Source organism: Theropithecus gelada, chromosome 2 (assembly GCF_003255815.1).
Source record: "Theropithecus gelada isolate Dixy chromosome 2, Tgel_1.0, whole genome shotgun sequence".
Classification (NCBI taxonomy): Eukaryota; Metazoa; Chordata; class Mammalia; order Primates; family Cercopithecidae; genus Theropithecus; species Theropithecus gelada.
The window spans coordinates 88217405-88236290 of NC_037669.1; the positions used below are offsets into that span (position 1 = coordinate 88217405).

General features: G+C 55.9%; 2 protein-coding genes across 2 annotated transcripts; one reads left to right on the forward strand and one right to left on the reverse strand.

The window, feature by feature from the left end:
• Positions 1-2087: 2087 nt before the first annotated feature.
• Positions 2088-8660, reverse strand: PARP3 (poly(ADP-ribose) polymerase family member 3). Its single transcript, XM_025377894.1, has 10 exons — positions 8260-8660; positions 7404-7588; positions 6730-6855; positions 6371-6559; positions 6039-6171; positions 5725-5951; positions 5011-5097; positions 4600-4777; positions 3060-3215; positions 2088-2583 (listed from the first exon to the last, which is right to left on the reverse strand). The coding sequence occupies exons 1-10, from the start codon at positions 8276-8278 to the stop codon at positions 2327-2329; spliced, it is 1557 nt and encodes a 518-aa protein (XP_025233679.1). The 5' UTR covers positions 8279-8660; the 3' UTR covers positions 2088-2326.
• A 369-nt stretch (positions 8661-9029) lies between these two features.
• Positions 9030-17631, forward strand: RRP9 (ribosomal RNA processing 9, U3 small nucleolar RNA binding protein). The gene is made up of 15 exons (XM_025376134.1): positions 9030-9185; positions 9471-9553; positions 12902-13008; positions 13357-13424; positions 13504-13545; positions 13825-13951; positions 14585-14709; positions 14791-14883; positions 15377-15477; positions 15584-15718; positions 15801-15863; positions 16283-16428; positions 16508-16587; positions 17279-17352; positions 17461-17631. The coding sequence occupies exons 1-15, from the start codon at positions 9099-9101 to the stop codon at positions 17552-17554; spliced, it is 1425 nt and encodes a 474-aa protein (XP_025231919.1). The 5' UTR covers positions 9030-9098; the 3' UTR covers positions 17555-17631.
• Positions 17632-18886: the final 1255 nt, after the last annotated feature.

The following is an 18886-nucleotide window of genomic DNA, read 5'->3' on the forward strand; positions in this document are numbered from 1 at the left end:
GAATGATGGAGTTAGATAACTACCATTTGCAATCATCTTAGCAAAAATTGATTCAGGTAGTTGATTTCAGTTATCATCAATGGATATTAAAGCTAGTGGGTGAAAGGTGATGAGGAAAGGGACATTTACACCCAACAGTATTTCCCCACAGATTATTAATTACAAAAGGGAGAAATGGCAGCTTCACAGTGGAGAAACATAGTGGACATCACCTTAATGGATGATTAAAATTATTTAACATCACCAAGAATGAGCCATGCCCCTATAGATGGAATTCCCTAAGGGCTTATCATCTATGTCGCATTCCTGCCCATACAATACCTAAATCTAATCACGACAAAGCATTACAGAAACCTAAACTGAGAGACATTCTATAAAACAACTGGCCTGTATTCTTCGAGTGTCAAGAATGTCAAAGTTATAACAGAAAAAAAAGGCCGTGGGCGGTGGCTCACGCCTGTAATACCAGCACTTTGGGAGGCCGAGGCGGGCGGATCACAAGGTCAGGAGATCGAGACCATCCTGGCTAACACAGTGAAACCCCGTCTCTACTAAAAATAGAAAAAATTAGCCGGGCGCAGTGGCGGGCGCCTGTAGTCCCAGCTACTCGGGAGGCTGAGGCCGGAGAATGGCGTGAACCCAGGAGGCGGAGCTTGCAGTGAGCCGAGATTGTGCCACTGCACTCCAGCCTGGGCGACAGAGCGAGACTCCGTCTCAAAAAAAAAAAAAAAAGACTGAGGAGTGTTTTCAGATTAAAGGAGACTAAAGAGACACAACAACTAAATGCAATGTGCAACCCTAGCCTGGATGTTGGCCTGCTCCAGCAATGGCACCCCTTGTCTGTGGATAGGATGACCTGCCTGGTGATCACTGGCATTCCTGCCTGAACTGCCTCCTTTCATGATTGCAGAGCTGTGCCCCTCTCACATATGCTCAACTTGTTTGTAACATTTAGATTAAGACACAAAGGAGGCTGCATGCAGTGGCTCACGCCTGTAATCCCAGCACTTTGGGAGGCAGATGCAGGAGGATCACCTGAGCCCTGGAGTTTGAGACCAAACTGGGCAACATTGCAAAACTCGGTCTCTACAAAAAACACAAAAATTAGCCAGGTGTGGTGTCATGTACTTGTAGTCCCAGCTACTCTGGAGGCTGAGGTGGGAGGATCACCTGAGCCTGAGGAGGCTGAGGCTGCAGTGAGCAGTGGTTGCACCACTGCACTCCAGCCTGGGTGACAGAGTAAGACCCAGGCTCAAAAAAAAAAAAAAAAAAAAAAAAAAGAAAAGAAAAGACACAAAGGGATGTTTGGTGCCAAGACATGAGGAATGCTTGATTCACCTGGCAATGTCTGGGATAAAGGACAGAATCACCACATGGGTCCCCAGATGACAAATAGTTCTGAGTTGACAGTGGGGGTCCCCCTTGAAGCCTCAATTGGAGGAAGCAGGTTGTTGCAGTTATGGACCAGGAGGGGCAAGGAGTATGTGCATGATCCACATCAACCGATGTGAGCACCCGCTCCCTGGAGTGTGGCTGGAGGCCCAAGAACAGCACAGTTGTGGCACAGATAGGCAGAGGTTGGGGCAAGAGAATACCATGTTTAGTAAAGCTGCTTGCGTATGCCTGCAGTTTAGCCTACGTTGGTAACCACATGGCTCCGACATGCAGTCCAGGCCAGGATGGACGGCCTGGGTGGATGTGGGATCCAAGCCACTCTCAGCTGTGCCCCTTGAGGAGGCTGCTGCATCTGTGTCCCTGTAATACGCCCCTACCACACCCATCACTTCAGGAGGCAAGACTCTGGGGCCACAGCCACATCAAGGCTAACAGGGATTGGAGGGAAGGGATTGATGTCTGGGACACAGGGGAGCCTGGTAAGAAGGGGTGATATGGATCCAGAAACCCCACTACTGGGTATACATCAAAGGGAGATGAAATCAGAATGTTCAAGAGATGTCTGCTTTCCCAGTTCACTGCAGCACTATTCACAATAGCCAAGATATGGAAGCACCCTGGTGTCCACTGATAGATGAACGGATAGAGGTAATGTGGTGCATATACATAACAGAGTACCATTCAGCCTTAAAAAAGGAGGAAATCTTGTCATTTGTGAAAACATGGGTGAATATGGTACACATTATGCTAAGCGAAATAAGCCAGGCACAGAAAGACAAACACTGCATGATCTCACTTACACGTGGCACCTATAAAAGCTGCCCTTACACAAGTAAAGAGTCAAATGCTGGTTACCATGGGCTGGGAGGAGAGGGACTGGGCAGATGTGGGTCAAAGAACACAAAATTTCAGTTAGACAGGAGGCATAAGTTCAGGGATCTTGTACAGCATGGTGACTATAGTTAACAACAACGTATTGTATTCTTGAAAAAAAGGAGTGACATAGGGGTACCAGAGATGTGCAGGACGATTGAAGATCATGGTCCAGCCTTGCAGGACCCCGGGGGACAGGGCGGGCACTCAGAGGCGGACCTCCAGCAGGTAGCGCAGGCGACACTGGCTCTCCTGGTAGATGAGGTACTCGCTCTGGGAGAATGTGGAGCTGCTGAACTCTGGGCAGGGCACAGGCTGGCCCTGGGGCACCACCACTCGCTGGCCATCCAGCTCCAGCTCTGTGTCCTGGGTCGGATCTGCAGGGCATAGCAAGGGCCAGGATGGCCCAGGGGTCACTGGTCCCTGGCCTTATGAGTAAGTCCTGCCCCCTACGCTCTCCACGTCTGTCACAGGGCACGCCTGCTCATTTCCACCTTGCCCACCTCCAAACCACTGCAGGGGCTGGGGCTTCTGCCTGCGGTGTCTGCCCCGACTTCTCTCTGGGAAACTCGTACTCGTCCTTCAATGTTCAGTCAAGACTCCTCTCTTTGAAGCCCTCCGGGATGACCAGGAATGATTTGTTGAACCAGTGGATATTTGTCAAATGACAAACTGAGTGACTGCAGGGAAGCTTCTTTTTGTCCCTCTTCCCAGCCCTCTCCCTGAAAATGTCCCAGCCCCTAGCTCGGCCCCACCTCTCTCCTTGGGCTGTCCAGCTTCTGAGGACTCACCAGGCTCGGTGTGGCCTCGGGCAATGACACTGTCAAAGCCGGGAGGTGGGCTCTTCAAGCTGGGGTTGTCCGTGGTGATATGGTGCTCTCTGCCCAGGGCCACCTCACCCAGGAACATGTAGCCGATATGGTGGGCCCCACAGTTCATGCCAGTAACTGGAGGACACAGGGAGGCACCAGTGGGCAGCTCGGCCTTCCTCCTGCTGACCCACGGGGCCGCTCTCTGCTGCGATGTTATCCCTTCTGGCTTTGCTGCTCCAGCAAGAAAAGGCTCACTCTCCTCCAGCCGTCACTCCCTCCTTGTCCTGGCCCACTCCCTTCCACCTTACTGTGCTCCCTATGGCCAGGCCTCTGCACCCTCTGCTGTCCTCACCAAGGTCAGCAATGGCCTCCCAGTGACCAAACCCAGGGCAAGGGCTTTTCTCCCTGGCCTGCTCTGCTGACTTTGCTCCTGACCTCATCAGTCCCTACCTGGGACTTCCTCACCCTGGCTCTCCTGAGCCCTCCACCCCGCCACTCTTTCCTAAGCTCCTCTGCCCTCCTGGTAGACCCTTGCTCTTGGTGACCTCAGGCATCCTAGAACTTCAGCCCCATCTGTTCTGGGATGAATCCCTTGTCCTTGCTCTCTTGGCCAGCTGGCCTCCAATGATGAGGTCAACCTGGGCTGAGGAGCTGGTCTGGGGAGGTCATTTTGGTGAGGACACTCCTGGCCGGAAACTCAGAAGTCACTGGAGACAGCATTGACCCTTTCCCACACGCTTCTCGTCCCACCTCCTACATGTACCTCTCACGGGCTCCCTCCCCTGCACCTCCCAGCCCTTGGGCCAGGCACACATCACTTCCAGCCTGGATGAGAGCATGGCCTCCCTTCAGCCTCTGGCTGCTGCCCCTGTCTCCACAGCTGTAGCCACTGGGATCCTGCTACAGACAAGTCCAGCTGGGCTCGCCATCACTCTCTGGATAAAGCCTCATCGATCGTTCTGTGCCCCTAACCCACCCTGCCCCCACTAGGCATTGCTCTGAGCTCCAGTATCAGGAAGTGTTTGGAAGCCCCGACCTGCCACATCCTCATATCCTCCCAGCCTCTCTGCCCATCCCCTTGCCTTGACATCTCTTTTTTATGTTTATTTTTTTCAGATGGAGTCTGGCTCTGTCACACAGGCTAGAATGTGATCATAGCTCATGGCAGCCTTAAACTCATGGACTCAAGCGCTCCTCCTGCCTCAGCCTCCTAAGTAGATGGAACTACAGGTGTGTGCCACCACACCTGGCTCAAAGGCTCCCCCTTTACCCCCTCCCAGGTCTGGTTGGTGCACCCATCCTATCTGTATCACCTCCCCCAGGAAGCCATCCCTGACCATCAGACACTTCCTCTAAGAACCCCGCCGCCAAAGCCCAGGACAACCCACTGAGCACTGTAGTCATTAACCATTAAAGGATTCCTCTCTTGGATTCACCATGAGCTTCCAGTGGGCAAGGACTGGGTCTAATCCACCTTAGTGCCAACCCTCCCAGGGCTTGGCCCAGAGGGGCACCTCACCATAGCCAGCTGACTTGCTGTTCTCTGAGGCAAAGTAGATTCCCTTGCCAACACGCCCACCAGAATGTGGCATGATGCGGAGCCCACTAGTGAGGATGGCGGCCACCACGGCCGTGTTGGTGCCATGCCACAGCAGCTTCCGATTACCCAGTTTGGAGTGGGCCTGGAATCTGTCTTCCTGAGTGGAGAGGAAGTGAGAAATGGGAGTCCTGCCACCCAAGCACTCAGGCGCCTTGCCCTGCTGCTCAGAGGTGTGACCAAGGCCTAGCGCCCCTCTGCTTACTCACACGCACTCATGGCCGGCAAAAACTGACCAGAGTTGCTAAACGATTTGCTAAGGGGCAGATAAGCCAAGGACATCTTCCTAAGGCACAGTGATGATGGGGAAGGGTGTGGAGGAACCTCCCTCACCTCCCCATCTCGGTTTACTTTCCAGACATGTTGAAGAGTAGGGCACCTGTAGTTGCTGCCAGTCTGATCTAGGTAGGTCTGTATCACCTGTGGGGAGAGCAGAAGCTGGTTGCCAGGGTGGGAGGCTCAGGAGCTAATCACCCTCTTTTCTTTCCCCAGTCCCAAGCCCTCCTCAGGCCCTGGAGACACAAGAAGAGAAGGCTGAGGGTGAGTATTCCTCTGGGCACCTCAAGGGCAGGTGGGCAGAGGGACGGTGCCCACTGATAGCCTGGCCCCTCTATGGGGCCTAACTCATCTTGTACTCAGGTGCTCCAGAGTCTAGCAGCTGCAGCTGGCACTTGAGAAGTTGGTAGTCTCGGTCCAGGGGGTGTGGCACCTCCTCCACCATCTTCTCCTGCTCAGGGGCTGCCTGCATGGCCTGTGCCAGCTCGATGTCTGCCAGCACCTAGGATGATGGGCCCTGGCAGCTTGTCTTCCCACTTGACCTCTGGACTGCCCTATCCTCTCTCACACAACTGGTAATGCAGCCACCCAAACTGTGTATCCACCTCTCCCTTCCCACCCTATCTGTCTGCCTGGCCTTCCCCACCCGTCTGTCAGCCTGTCCAGGCAACCCATCCCTGTGGGCCTTCTCGGCTACCTGTACCTCATCTCGCTCGCCTAGGCTGTCTGTTCACTGCCCCACTGCCTGCCCGCACCCCTGCCAGCCCTCACCAGCAGCATGTCCTTCTTGGCCTGCAGAAGCTCAGGGGAGTTGATGGGCGGGGGCCGGCTGCGGCCGAAGTTGTGCGGGATGACAGTGTAAAAGTGGGAGGACAGCTCCTCCAGGCTTTGGCCACCATCCGTGGGGCCTTTCAGGGCCTCCTCCAGAGCCTCCAAGGCCTCGAAGCCCCGTGCAATCTGTTGCTTGCTCAGCTTTCCCAGGGGCATCTTCTTCACATCTGGAGGGACAGGGGAGTGGGGAGACTCAGCCCCACAGCCCTGCCACCCTGAAGCCCCTGCCACTCTGCCTGCCTCTCACCCCTCACCCAGGTCCATGAGGGCCATGGTGTTCTTGAACATCTCCTTGCTGAAGATGTTAGTGACGAGCTTCTGCGTGGCTGGGTCCAGGGAGCAGGGCTGCACCCGCTTAGCCACAGTCCTCACTGGGCCTCCATCTACCTGAAGATAGAGGGCACATGTGGGCAGGAGCAGCTGGGCAGGGCGTGACACCAGACAGAGACCAGCCAGCCTGAGGCCAGAGGGGAGTTCTGTGGCTGAGGCTGCTCAGCTGGGCAGTGGCAGAGCCCAACCAATGGGGACTCTCCAACCAGTCCCCTCCCTCAGCCCAGGGCCCGCCCACCTTCCCTGGCCATCTCACCTTCACCACAGCTTCCTGGGCCTCATCCTCTCCCTGTACTTCGATAAGCGTGTACTTGCCCGGATGAGCCACAAAGCGGTCCCGCTCCTCCCACTTGTTCTTGGTCTTTTCCCGAAATTTCTTCTCAAAGTCCTTCTTTGCATCTTCTAGCCTTGTGAAGTGGTTGATCTTCGACTGGCCTACCTCTCCCTGAAACCGACAGCCTTCAGGGGTATGTCCACCATCAACATTTGCTGGCCTGTGTGTTGGGCCAGGCCCTGTGCTGAGTGCCCCGGGACAGCTGGGGGTGTCCCCCCACTCAGTAGCTGTGGCCTTTTGGGGACCCTGGGGAGTATGTGCAGAGCAGGCGGGGCACTCACCACACGGCCCCAGCGGTTCCAGCAGGTGAAGTGCTGGCCATCTTGGAGCAGCTGCATGATGTAGAACTTGTTGTTGTTGTTCCCGATGTTGGTCTGGTTCAGGGTGCAGTCGTAGTCCTCATGCACCTGGGCCAGAGGGGAGGTAGGGGGCAGGCTGGCTGGGGTCAGATGGGGTGCCTGGCTGCACACCGAGAGGGCTCTGATGGGGACAGGAGTCCAACAGCAGTGGGAGTCAGAGGGACCCTGTCTTGGAAGCTTGGGCGGTCACTGCTCTTCGGTAGGGGATGCGGTGTGAGAGGACATGGCTAAACCCTGACATGGGGGTGTGGGGAGTTCCGGGGGCACACAACTGGGCCCTGGATGGGGGAATCTGAGAGGGACATGGCTCTGCCCTGAGGGGACATGGGTGAGCACCCAGGAGACTGATGTAGTCAGAGCCTTTCCCTAAGTGTGGTTGGGGGAGGCCTGCATGGGGTCTGAAGGGCAGACGTGACCCGCCTGGACCTGATGGGACACAGCCCTGATGTCTGGGGTCAGGAGAACATGGCCTTGCTCTGGCGCTTACCTGGGGGCCTTGGGCTCCAAAACCAGAACTGAGCCCTGAGGGAGTGGCCTGGGTGTGTTTGTGCTTATCAGCGGGCAGGCTCTGGGCCTGACTGGGGACTGCAGCTCACCTGGGTCTCAGGGTTGCTGCTGAGTGGACATGTTGGATCCACACGGATTATGTGTTTTTCTGCGGGCATGGCCTTGAGGGCCTCAGCGGTGGAGCGGAAGGGGTCCTCCTCCCTTCCCCCCTGCCGGCCCTTCTTCTTCTCAGGGCCCTCAGTCTGTACCGAGCACTTTCGCTTTGGAGCCATGGCTGTCCTGGGGCACAGAGAGGCCCTTAGGCCTCCATGGTCTCTTCATCCCTAACCACCCACTCTCACTCCCCACCCCCGCCCTGGGCCAGCACAGCATCAACTTGCCCCACCCCAGGCTGGCCCTTCGGTGGCCTTCCACTGCATCCTCTGTCCACCCTGACGGCATTCCCAGTCCCAGACCACACCCGGCTCTTTGTCACTCAGAAACGCCCCTTTCCCCAGTCCCAAGTGCAAGATTAGGACTCTGTCCAATCTGCCCACTCGGGTCAACAGGGTCTGCCTGGCTCCCTACCCTCTCCAGCTCACCTGTGTGTCCTGAGGGGTAGGGAAAGTGAAAGGAGGATCTCTGTCTTCCACTTCAGGGCTCCTCCCACTGTGTCAGCTAGTTCAGCCCTGGCATGGTTGCCGGGCTGAGTCACTGAGCTATGGGGGAGGGTGGGCAGAGGCTCCTGGGGGCAGGATTCTTGGGGCCAGATTTATCCTCCGGAGCTTAGAATCCAGTGCTGGGAAGGCCAGGCTGGTCCTTCCCAATGGACTCAAGAGTTCTGAGGAGCCAGAACTCCAGATCAGTGGTCTTGAACTGCCAGAGGGCAAAGGCCACTCCCACCAGGCCTTGCCCTGCCCTGCCCTGCCCTGCGGAGGGCTGTGGGCAGGACCATAGGACACTCACCTAAGAAAAGCAGGGACATGGGAGAGGTCTTGGCTGCCACCTCACCTGGTTGTGTGTGCCTCCCTGGGCAGTCCCAGGTCTAGCAACTCTCCATGAGCCTTAGGAGTGAATTAGGGAGGGAATTCCCCAACAATCGCCAGAGGCCGGGGATGAGCTTGTGTGGGGAATTAGACATCGGCTATTTGGCCACCAGTGTGGTGAAGCAGAGGCTGGGGCAGGCCGAGTCAGGCGACCAGTCCCATGGACGGGTGGACACTAGATCTGGCATATCCAAGGCCAGGGCAGTCGCATCCGTAGCGCTGCTCCTGTGGCCGGGGCCTGCAGCACGCATCTGCCAGTCGCCCGGTGATCTTGGGCCCGGGTACGCAGCCTCCCTCTCCCCGGGGCTGCTTGGATCCCCGCTGGGTCTAGTGCCGGGCTGCCCAAGGAGGGGAGGAGTCACGCTCTAGAACGCGAAAGGACTCCGCGTCTCTGGCGCCCCCCAGCGGCCAAGGCGCGCAAACACAGAGAAGGCTCTTCCTCCGACTTCGAAGTCGGCCAGAAGCAGAGCGCAAGCGCCAGCTTCAGGCCGGAAGCGCCCGGGAGATACGGGCTTCCTACTCGAGCCTGGTGCGGGAGCCTAGGAACTTCAGGAGGCGGGGCCACAAGCGTGCATCCTATGGGTGCTTGGGGGCGAGGCAGAGCCTGCCTAAGGACCCAATGGAGCAGTAGGAGGCGGGGCCCGGCGGACGCTGGAAGCCTATCAGGACGCGGGATCTTGCCATGCGGCTGGGGAGCTGGGAGGGTTCAGCTGCCACGTGAGTTCCCCGGCGGCTGCTGCTACACTCTTGGTAGGCAGCATGTCGGCAACAGCGGGAGCTCGTAAGCGGGGAAAGCCGGCCTCTGGGGCCGGGGCTGGCGCGGGGGCCGGCAAGCGGCGGCGAAAGGTGAGCATGGCGCTTCTGAGGCCTGCGGTCAGCCCTGCTACTGGGACAACCGTCATCCCATCCAAGGGACCTAGGTCCAGGCCCTTCCCCAGCCCTTCGCCCGGGATCCCTGGTGGACTCAGCTTCGTCCCTCTCTCCGCGGGCCAAATCCTAGAAAGCCGTGCGCTTAACCCGGGAGCCACGGCCTTTCCCAGTCCTGGGGTTCTGAGGGACCCGAGGGGGGGCCCTTGGTCATGCCAGGGTGGTCGGGACCCCTGACCAAAGAAAAGACCGTATAATTCCCAGGCCGACTCTGCGGGGGACAGAGGCAAATCCAAGGGTGGCGGCAAAATGAATGAGGAGATCTCCAGCGACTCTGAGAGCGAGAGGTGAGCTGTTCTTTTGCATGTAGTGGGAGGGAAAACTGAGGCCCATGGTGTGTGGAAGACTCAGTGAGTCCTAGCAGAGCTGAGCCTAGAACCCAAGACTCTGGCCCTTGGCTCTGAGATCGTGGCTCTTTCCTTTAGTTTCTGGTCCTGCAGTCTCGTTTCTGCGAGGTCTCTGGGTGTGAAGGACCCTAGGCCCCAGTCCGAGGCCATTGAGACCTCCTTAGTCTTTGGCAGGGACTGGACTGATTGTGAAATCGCAGGAAAACAGAACAAAGCTGTCAAGTATTTCTTGCATCCCTCTTCACTTGCCAGTTTTCCTGCAATTTCACAATTACTGGACTCCTCGTCTCTTAACGCGCCAGGCACTGTCTTTACTGTTGGAAATGCAGAGATAGGCAGGCAGGTGAAGAGAGTGTGTTGTAATGAGGTGTGTATTTTATAGTTGTGTGTTCTGGGAACAGAGGAGGGACTTTTAAATAGTGTCTTGAGAGATGAGGAGGAGTCTTTCACGGAGAGGTAGGGAAGGCCTTCAGGGAACAGCAAAGGTAGGCAGGCAGGTGAAGACAGGGTTGTGGTGAGATGTGTAGCTTATAGCTGTGTGTTCTGGGAACAGAGGAGGGACATTTAAATAGGGTCTTGAGAGATGAAGAGGAGTCTGTCATGGAGAGGTAGGGAAGGCATTCAGGGATCAGAGGAAAGTCTGAGGTGTAAGTGTGCCAGAATGGGCACTAGGAAAGATGGAAGGGGGCTGGGCCTGGTAACTCACGCTTGTAATCGAAGCACTTTGGGAGGCCAAGGTGGGAGAATTGCTTGAGGTCAGAAGTTTGAGACCAGCCTGGGCAACATAGCGAGATCTTGTCTGTACAAAGATAAAAAAAGTTAGCTGGGTATGGTGGTCTGCACCTGTAGTCCCAACTACTTGGGAGGCTAAGGTTGGGGGATCCTTTCCCAGGAAGTTGAAGCTGCAGTGAACTATGATCATGCGCTGCTCTCCAGTCTGGGTGACAGAGCAAGACCCTGTCTCTAAAAAACACACACACACACACACAAACAGGAGGGCTGGTCATAGGTGCATGCAAATTGTAGAGGGCTTTGAATGCCTCCCTCATTTCTGCAAGGGATGGGTATGGTTGCTTGCAGGATTTCAAAGAAGGGTCAGGCAAGGGGTCAGGCCTGACCCTGTGGGTGGGAGGCTCTTGGACCAGAGAATCCTAGTGCCTTCCCTGTGAGCTGGCTTTAGAACCTCACTTCTAAGATTGAGTACGTGTTGCCTTAATTTGCTCACAGAAAGACTTAATGTACTTTTCTTGTTTTTGTTTTTGAGGCAGTCTCACTCTGTTGCCCAGGCTGGAGTGCAGTGTTGCGATCTTGGCTTACTGTAACCTCTGCTTCCCAGGTTCAAGTGATTCTCCTGCCTCAGCCACCTGAGTAGCTGAGATTATAGGCCTGCACCACCATGCCTGGCTAATTATGTATGTTTAGTAGAGATGGAGTTTCACCATGTTGGCCAGGCTGGTCTCAGTGATCCACCCACCTTAGCCTCCTAGAGTGCTGGGATTATAGGCATGAGCCTCCACACCCATCCATTAATGTACTTTTCTTAATCTGAAGGTTATTGTGGGTGAGTGTGTGACAAACTAGCGTGGGCTAAGTGCTTTTAAATATTTTTAGAATGTTGTGTTGTGAAGTGTGTTAGATACAGAAGAGTGAATGAGATATATTTGTACTACAGAGAGTAGTGGTAAATTGGTGAATCTCTGTACACTTACCACTTAGGTTAAGAACTAGAACATTTGCAGAAACTTAGAAACCCCAACTGTCATTCCTAACTTGAGTTAATCATTTTTTTGGTTTCTTTGCTCTTCTTTTAAAAAATTAGTATTTTCCATTTAGGTATAATTTACATATAGTACCATTCACTTTTTAAAGTTATAGTTCAGTGAATTTTGACAAACACACAACAGTCCTGTGACCACCGCTACCCTGAAGATAAAGGGTTTTATCACCCTCCAAAACTCCTCCTGCTCCTTTGTAGTCAGCCCCTCTCCCTCCCCCCCAGTCTCTGCTAACCACTGCCCCTGGAGTCATGCATTTTCTAGCATGTCCTGTAAATGGAATCATAGTGTGTCTCCCTTTGCGTTTCTTTAGCATTCTGCCTCATGCGTATGAATCCTTCAACAATAGATTGATTGGTTTGGCGAGATTGAGTAGAACTCTGAAGTTAACACAGGTCTCTTGGCTGTGTAAGGGAAGGGCAGCACTAGCCCTGTTGGCTGAAGGCTTGCCAGGCACAGGGCACTGAATTATTTCTGGGGCATGGTCCAGCTTTGGCTTTGCTGAGAGTTTTCGAGGTCCCTTCTGGGGAAGTCAGGGGCAGGGTTACGAGTGAGTCCTGGGAAACCCAGTTAGGGGAGTGGACAGAGACTAGATGTCTGCAGGCACATGATCAGAGGGAGTGGGCTGCCCTGGATTCTGTGCGTCTGAGTGCCCATGACCTACCCCCAGCTCCCAGGAGCGGGTCACAGCAGGACCTGTCTTTGAGTGAAGTGAGTACTCTCAGCTGGTCCTGAGGGCTGGGTCATGGAAGGGAAAGCAGTAACTTCACCAGTAACGGTCAATCCCCAAACAGTCAAGGTTCACTTGAAACCTTGTTCCTAGGGTAAAGGATGGTGCTGTGGTGATGACAGTCCTGGTGTGTCTGCCTGGTGGATCCATGGATCTGATCCAGACTGCCCCCGTCATGTCTGGGGATGGTGTCATCTTTTCTGCTCTCTGTGTCACATCTCTGGTTTCTGGTATCCCTTCCCTTCTCTTTCCCAGTTTACCCTCTTGTTTGGGGAGCACATCCTCTATCCTTCTTAAGAAAGAGGGAGAAAGTTATGTGGCACTTTGCACACCTGGCGGTGTCGTCGTTGATTGATTGACTGGGCATGGCATTTTAGGGGTCAGTGTATTCCTCCAGAGGTTTGTGTGTGAGGCTCCTTTGTCTTCTTGTTCTCAATATTGCTGTTGAGATGCCCGAGCATGTTGATTCCTGACTCTTTGTATGTGACCTGATTTCTTTTGGAAGCCTGGTTTCTCTTGGAAGCCTCCTCTTTCCCCCAGAGTTGAGAGGCTTTAGTGATCTCTTTGGGATTTGGGTCTGTTTCCACCCCTACGTGGGGCACTGAGTGGGGCCTTTTAGTTTGGGGAGTCACATCCTTCAGTTTTCTGCTGTGTAGTCACCGGCCATGTGGGCTGGCAGGGAATGGGAAAGGTTGGATGGCAGGGCGGGCATTCAGAAGGCACGATCCTAGCGGCCAGAGGAACAAGGTGAGCGCCTCAGACCCAGCCCCTTCCTACCCAAAGCCTAGCTCCAAGGAAGCCTGAAGAGGAGGAGGAAGAGCTGGAGGAAACTGCACAGGAAAAGAAGCTGCGCTTGGCCAAGCTCTACCTAGAGCAGCTCCGTCAGCAAGGTGAGCCAGTGGGCAGGCTAGCCATGGGCAGGGCTTGTGCCTGTGCTGTTCTGCTTCCCTCTGCTGCAACCCCAGCCACTTGATGGGTGACTGACATGGGTTTCCAGTGGGTGCCCGGGCTGTCGGTGCTGGCTGCTCTGTGGGGGTGGCCAGGAGCTCTCATGGGCCTCCTGGGGAGCCTGCAGGGGGCTGATCCGATAAGTAAAGGCAGGAGGAAACCCTCCAGCCTGCCCTCCCCTCTGCTGAGGCAGCTGGAGCTTCCTGCATTACCCAGCCCTGCGGCAGTGGGATGGAAGGGGAAAGAGGCGTCTCAGCCTCAGTTTACTTGGTCTGGTCTGTCCTGCGCAGAGGAGGAGAAGGCTGAGGCCCGTGCATTTGAGGAGGATCAGGTGGCAGGGCGCCTGAAGGAGGATGTGGTAAGTGGAGGGAGAGGTGGGGAGGGCGGGGGTGGAGCTGATCTGCTCCCAGGGTCTCATCCATCTCTTCTCTGTGCAGCTCGAGCAGAGGGGCCGGCTGCAGAAGTCGGTGGCAAAGGAGGTGAGTGGGCATGGTACTTTGGTATAAGGTTAGAGGGAGTTGGGGGCCCCACCTGGGCTGGTGGGCAGGTGGCTCAGTGTGGGCTCAGTGTGTGGGAGTCTTTGCTTTGGAACATGATGGACACTTGGGCCTATCCGGTCAGGTAAGGATCTGGTCCTTGTAGCCTTGAGTCTTGTTTTCCTTCTGGCCTGGGTAGGAAAGGCCAACACTGCGTGGTGGGGTTGGTGGGGTAGTGCCTTTATGCCACTAGCCACAGTGACCCAGCACCTGTCTGCCCAGATCCAGGCCCCAGCCTCAGCTGACATTCGTGTTTTACGGGGGCACCAGCTCTCTATCACATGTTTGGTCATCACCCCCGATGACTCGGCCATCTTCTCTGCCGCCAAAGACTGCACCATCATTAAGTGTGAGTGAGTGCCTGGGAGGGGCTGCAGCCCTCAGGGCAAATCCGGGAGGGCTGGTCAGGGCAGTGGGAGTGGGCACGGCAGGCTGAGCCCTGAAGTGGAGAAGTCTCTGGAGGCAGGTTTGCTGCCCTAGAGGTGCTCTCTGGGTGACAGTGGAAGCTGCTGCCTAGCAGTGGGGCTTATGAGCTCCCTGTCCCTAGTGACCTTCTGGCAAAGTCAGGAAGATGATTTAATGGGAATTAATGCCGCAGGTGGGTGGTTGGACTAGAAGACATTTGAGGCTGTGCAGTCCTTGGATTGAGTGCCTGGTCCTCCTGCGTTCCCATCTGTTGCTGGCTGAGCAGTTCCTTCTCCACCCGCTGTATTAACAGGAGAGCTCCCACCATCAATCCCAAAGCCCTTGTGCATCTCTTCTCTTCTTTGGGCTTCATGGCTGCTGTTTGGCACTAATGTCCCTCTTCATAGATGAGGAAACTGAGGCAGCTTGTCCTGAGGCTCATGGTGGCTGAGCCAGGTCTTCTGGCGGAGTCCGGGACCTTTGCCATGGCTCTTGTTTCCATGCTGCCCCTTGAGGGAGGTTACCAACCAGCCCTATTCCCCCATCCCAGTAGCTTCTCCCCCACCCCCAATGGCAGGGAGCATGGAGAGTGGACGGAAGCTTCATGTGATTCCTCGAGCCAAGAAGGGTGCCGAGGGAAAACCCCCTGGCCACAGCAGCCATGTCCTCTGCATGGCCATCTCCTCTGACGGCAAGTACCTTGTAAGGCCAGGTTGGCCCTGGGGGCAGGTGGGAGGTCCGGTGCACGGTGGGTGCCTGTGGTCATTGTCTTCATTCCTGCAGGCCTCGGGTGACCGCAGCAAGCTCATTCTCATTTGGGAGGCCCAGAGCTGCCAGCATCTGTACACCTTCACAGGACACCGTGATGCAGTGTCGGTGAGGAGCTGGATCTACCCCAGTGGATCTTTAGCGGGCACATGCTAGTGTTTTAGGTTCAGTGCTGGCTTCTGGGGTCCCCGTCCTCAGGGAACCTGCATCCTGGGGTAGCGAGTGGGTAGTGAGTGGTGCTGTAAAATACATAAGTGGTCTAGAGGGATGGAGAGGAGCTGGGGGAGACCAGGCTGAGCTTGCTCAGGAATCAGGGAGGGCCTTGAGAAGCTGTCTCTGGGCGGGATGTGGTGGCTTTTGCCTATAATCCTAGGACTTTGGGAGGCCGAGATGGAGGATCATTTGAGCCCAGGAGATGGAGGCCGCAGTGAGCTATGATCGCACCCCTGCACTCCAACCTGAGCAATACAGCCGGGCTGCACAAAAGTGCCTCACAGGACGTGCTGCATGGCTTGGTTTTTGGGAAGTCCTCCCTGGGCCTGAACTGTCTCTTGCCTGCTGTAGTCCAGGTCCCCTTTGTCCTCTCCCCATGCACCCTTAGGGGCTGGCATTCCGCAGGGGCACCCACCAGCTGTACAGCACATCCCACGATCGCTCCGTGAAGGTGTGGAATGTGGCGGAGAACTCCTACGTGGAGACACTGTGAGTGTGTATGGGAGAGGGTGTGTGGATGGCGTGGGAGAGGGTGTGTGAGTGTGCGTGCCTGAGTTCACGCAATACCCCTATCCTGCTCTGTCTGGCCCTCCAGCTTTGGACACCAGGACGCAGTGGCTGCTCTGGATGCCTTGAGCCGGGAGTGCTGTGTGACGGCTGGGGGCCGGGATGGGACTGTACGTGTGTGGAAGATCCCCGAGGAGTCCCAGCTTGTCTTCTATGGCCACCAGTAAGGTGGCCTGCTGTGCCAGTGGGGGCTACATGGGCTGGGGGTGGGCTTGGGCCACGCCCCTCACAGCCCCTTTCTCCAGGGGCTCCATCGACTGCATCCACCTAATCAATGAGGAGCACATGGTGTCTGGCGCGGATGATGGGTAAGAGCTCCTTTGGATGTCTCTGGCCACGGCTTCGGCTCCCGAGCGCTGGCTGCCCATGGGGCCCTGAGCGTGCCTCAGGGTACCCCCAGTGGGGGAGCTGTTGTAACCTCTTTTCATAGATGAGGATGCTGAGGCGGAGAGCTCAGATGACCTTGTCTGGGCTGTGTGCTATTGATCCCTTCCTGTCATGTGGCCTTTTTTCTTTTTTTTTAGAATTAAAAAAAATTTTCTGTGGGTGCTTAGTAGGTGTATGTATTTATGGGGTACTTGAGATGTTTTGATACAGCATGGAGTACGTAATAATCACGTCATGGGAAATGGGGTACCCATCCCCTCAAGCATTAATCCTTTGTGTTACACGTGTGGCCTTTTCTGCCTCTGGCCCCCTCGCTGCTGTATTCCCTCCCTGTCTACAGCTCTGTGGCCTTGTGGGGCCTCTCCAAGAAGCGACCACTTGCCCTGCAGCGTGAAGCTCACGGGCTGCGGGGAGAACCAGGCCTGGAGCAACCCTTCTGGATATCGTCGGTGGCAGCCCTCCTCAACACAGATCTCGTGGCTACAGGTGGGTGCCCTGAGAGGCAGGGAGGAGCGGTCGCCGGGTGGGCCGGTGCGGGGGTTGCTCACTGTTCTTGTCTCCCCAGGCTCCCACAGCTCCTGCGTACGGCTTTGGCAGTGTGGGGAAGGCTTCCGGCAGCTTGACCTTCTCTGCGACATTCCCCTGGTGAGTAAGTGGGCTTGAATGCTCAGCCTGTCTCTGCCACACTGCTGAGGCCCCTGGAATTAGCTCTTTAAGATCTGTCTTCCTGCCAGAAGGGAACCTTCTCAGGGCAGGGCCAGCTCGTAGCACTGGGCCTGGCAGGAACCCTTCTCACTTTCCCCGCTCTGCTCCCCTTCCTATCCTAGGCCCTGTCCAGGGTGCTGGGGTACAAGTCAGGAGCAGCATGGGCAGAGGCATGGAGACCTGGCCCTGTGATGGGTTCTGCACCGCTGGTGCCAGATTGGGTGCCAGGCTAGAGCGTGTGGACCCTACTGTCCACACTCGGGTGACCTGGGGGAGGGTGGCGGGATCTGTCAGTGATGTGTGCTGAGAATGCAGGGTCTAGGTCAATGGGGACAGTCATGGGGTCTCCAGGGCCCCACCACCAGGAGCCAGCCTCAGGCCATACTTGGTGTACACTGCCTCCTTCATCCTCACAAACTCACTGCTAGCCCCGTGCTCTGCTTACCGCCATCTCGCAGATGTGGAGGCTGAGGCCCCAACAGGTGAAGGGCTGGCCTGTGTCACCAGGTGGCAGGAGGCAGAGCAGGGATTTAACCCAGGCCTGGTAAGGCCAGGCCCTTGACTGTGATGCTGAGCACGGTGGTGGAGGGGCATTCTAATGTCTGTCTGTGTTGTCTCTCTCTCTGCTCAGGTGGGTTTTATCAACAGCCTCAAGTTCTCCAGCTCTGGGGACTTCCTAGTGGCTGGGGTGGGGCAAGAGCACAGGTATGTGTGGCCCTCGAGGGTTCAGGTAAGGTGGTGCAGGCTGGACAGCTGGGTGGAAATGGGGTGGAGACTGGGCCGAGTCTCAACTGCTTCTTGCGCTGTCTGCAGGCTTGGCCGATGGTGGAGAATCAAAGAGGCTCGGAATTCTGTCTGCATCATCCCACTCCGCAGGGTCCCTGTACCCCCAGCTGCTGGTTCCTGACACTCTTACCCTCCTTATTTAAGTCCTTCCCAGGCCATGCCCCACCCTCTTTGTATTAAAAGCCTCCTTTTTTGGGCCTTGTCTCTTGTAGCTTCTTGGGGGAGTGGGGGTGGGAGTGCATCAGGGACTGGGTGGGAGGCGGCCTGGGGAGGGACAGGACTCCAGCAGTCTCCTAGCTCTGCCCCTCTGCTAGCCTGAGGGCTGTTATCCTTTTCCAAAGAACTTGGGATGGAGACCTCAACTGGCTCTGGCTCCTGGTCCCTGCGTGTCCTGCACGACCTCATCAGGCTTGCTGCCCACCACTGTTCTTGGGTGGTTGGGGTCAGAAGCTACTCACCCCTCAGCTCAGAAGCCATCGCTTGTAAGGGCTGGCGCAGGGGTCAGGACTGGGCTTTAGACAGTGGACCTGCATGTCAAACTGGCTTGGCTTCCTCTCCCAGGTCAGGTCAGGAAGCTGGAGGGGACAGACTGCCTCTGAGGTGTGGGGGTCGGGAGTGGGAGTGGGAGTGGGACCCTGCACCGTGGGCTTACTGTTTGGAGACGGGTCCAAGTTGGGAAGAGCTCTGTCTTTGGTCTGAATGTCAGAACCAGGCTACAGTGCTTATCACAGTCAGGACCTACCTGCCAGGCAAGCGAGTCAAAGGAATGTTCACTCTCTCTGATTTCACCGAGTGGGTAGCTCCCCCCTGCTGTGGGGTGAAGCCAGTGAGGAGGAGGCAGAGGTGGACTGGAGGTGTAGAGGCACAGTGAGGTTCCTTCCTGTCAGGAAAAAGGAGAAGGGGGTATTAAGGGAAAGCCCTGTGCCCATGGGGCCCTGAACTTGTGAAGGAGTCGTGCGGTCCCCTGAGAGATGAAGCCACAGGGCTTCCCTTGACCCTATGCTCACGAGGCCTCCCCCTCAGACTGACCTGTGCCTGCAGTTAACCTGGGGCCAGAGGGATCAGGTTCAGGCTGAGCCTCTGAAAAATCATTTTTTTTTTTTTTTGAGACAGAGTTTTGGTCTTGTTGCCCAGGCTGGAGTGCAGTGGCATGATCTCGGCTCACTGCAACCTCTGCCTCCCAGGTTCAAGCAATTCTCCTGCCTCAGCCTCCCAAGTAGCTGGGATTACAGGTGCGTGCCACCACATCTGACTAATATTTGTATTTTTAGTAGGGATGGGGTTTTGCCATGTTGGCCAGGCTGGTCTTGAACTCCTGACCTCAGGTGATCCACCTGCTTCGGCCTCCCAAAGTGTTGGGATTACAGACATGAGCCACTGCCCAGCCTGAAAAATCCTATTACAGATGAGATGTTGATAGAATTCATTCACTCCTGTGTCCCGTCTCAAATTG

Bases quoted from the DNA above. Each gene is read 5' to 3' on its own strand.
- PARP3 (XM_025377894.1), bottom strand. The intron at 6,560-6,729 runs GTGAGTGCCCCG...TGTCGGTTTCAG, and splicing joins GGAACCGCTGGGGCCGTGTG to GGAGAGGTAGGCCAGTCGAA. The intron at 5,098-5,724 runs GTGAGGGCTGGC...CTCTCCCCACAG, and splicing joins CCAAGAAGGACATGCTGCTG to GTGATACAGACCTACCTAGA.
- RRP9 (XM_025376134.1), top strand. From the start codon at position 9,099: ATGTCGGCAACAGCGGGAGCTCGTAAGCGGGGAAAGCCGGCCTCTGGG. The intron at 13,425-13,503 runs GTAAGTGGAGGG...TTCTCTGTGCAG, and splicing joins GGCGCCTGAAGGAGGATGTG to CTCGAGCAGAGGGGCCGGCT. The intron at 16,588-17,278 runs GTGAGTAAGTGG...CTCTCTGCTCAG, and splicing joins TTCTCTGCGACATTCCCCTG to GTGGGTTTTATCAACAGCCT.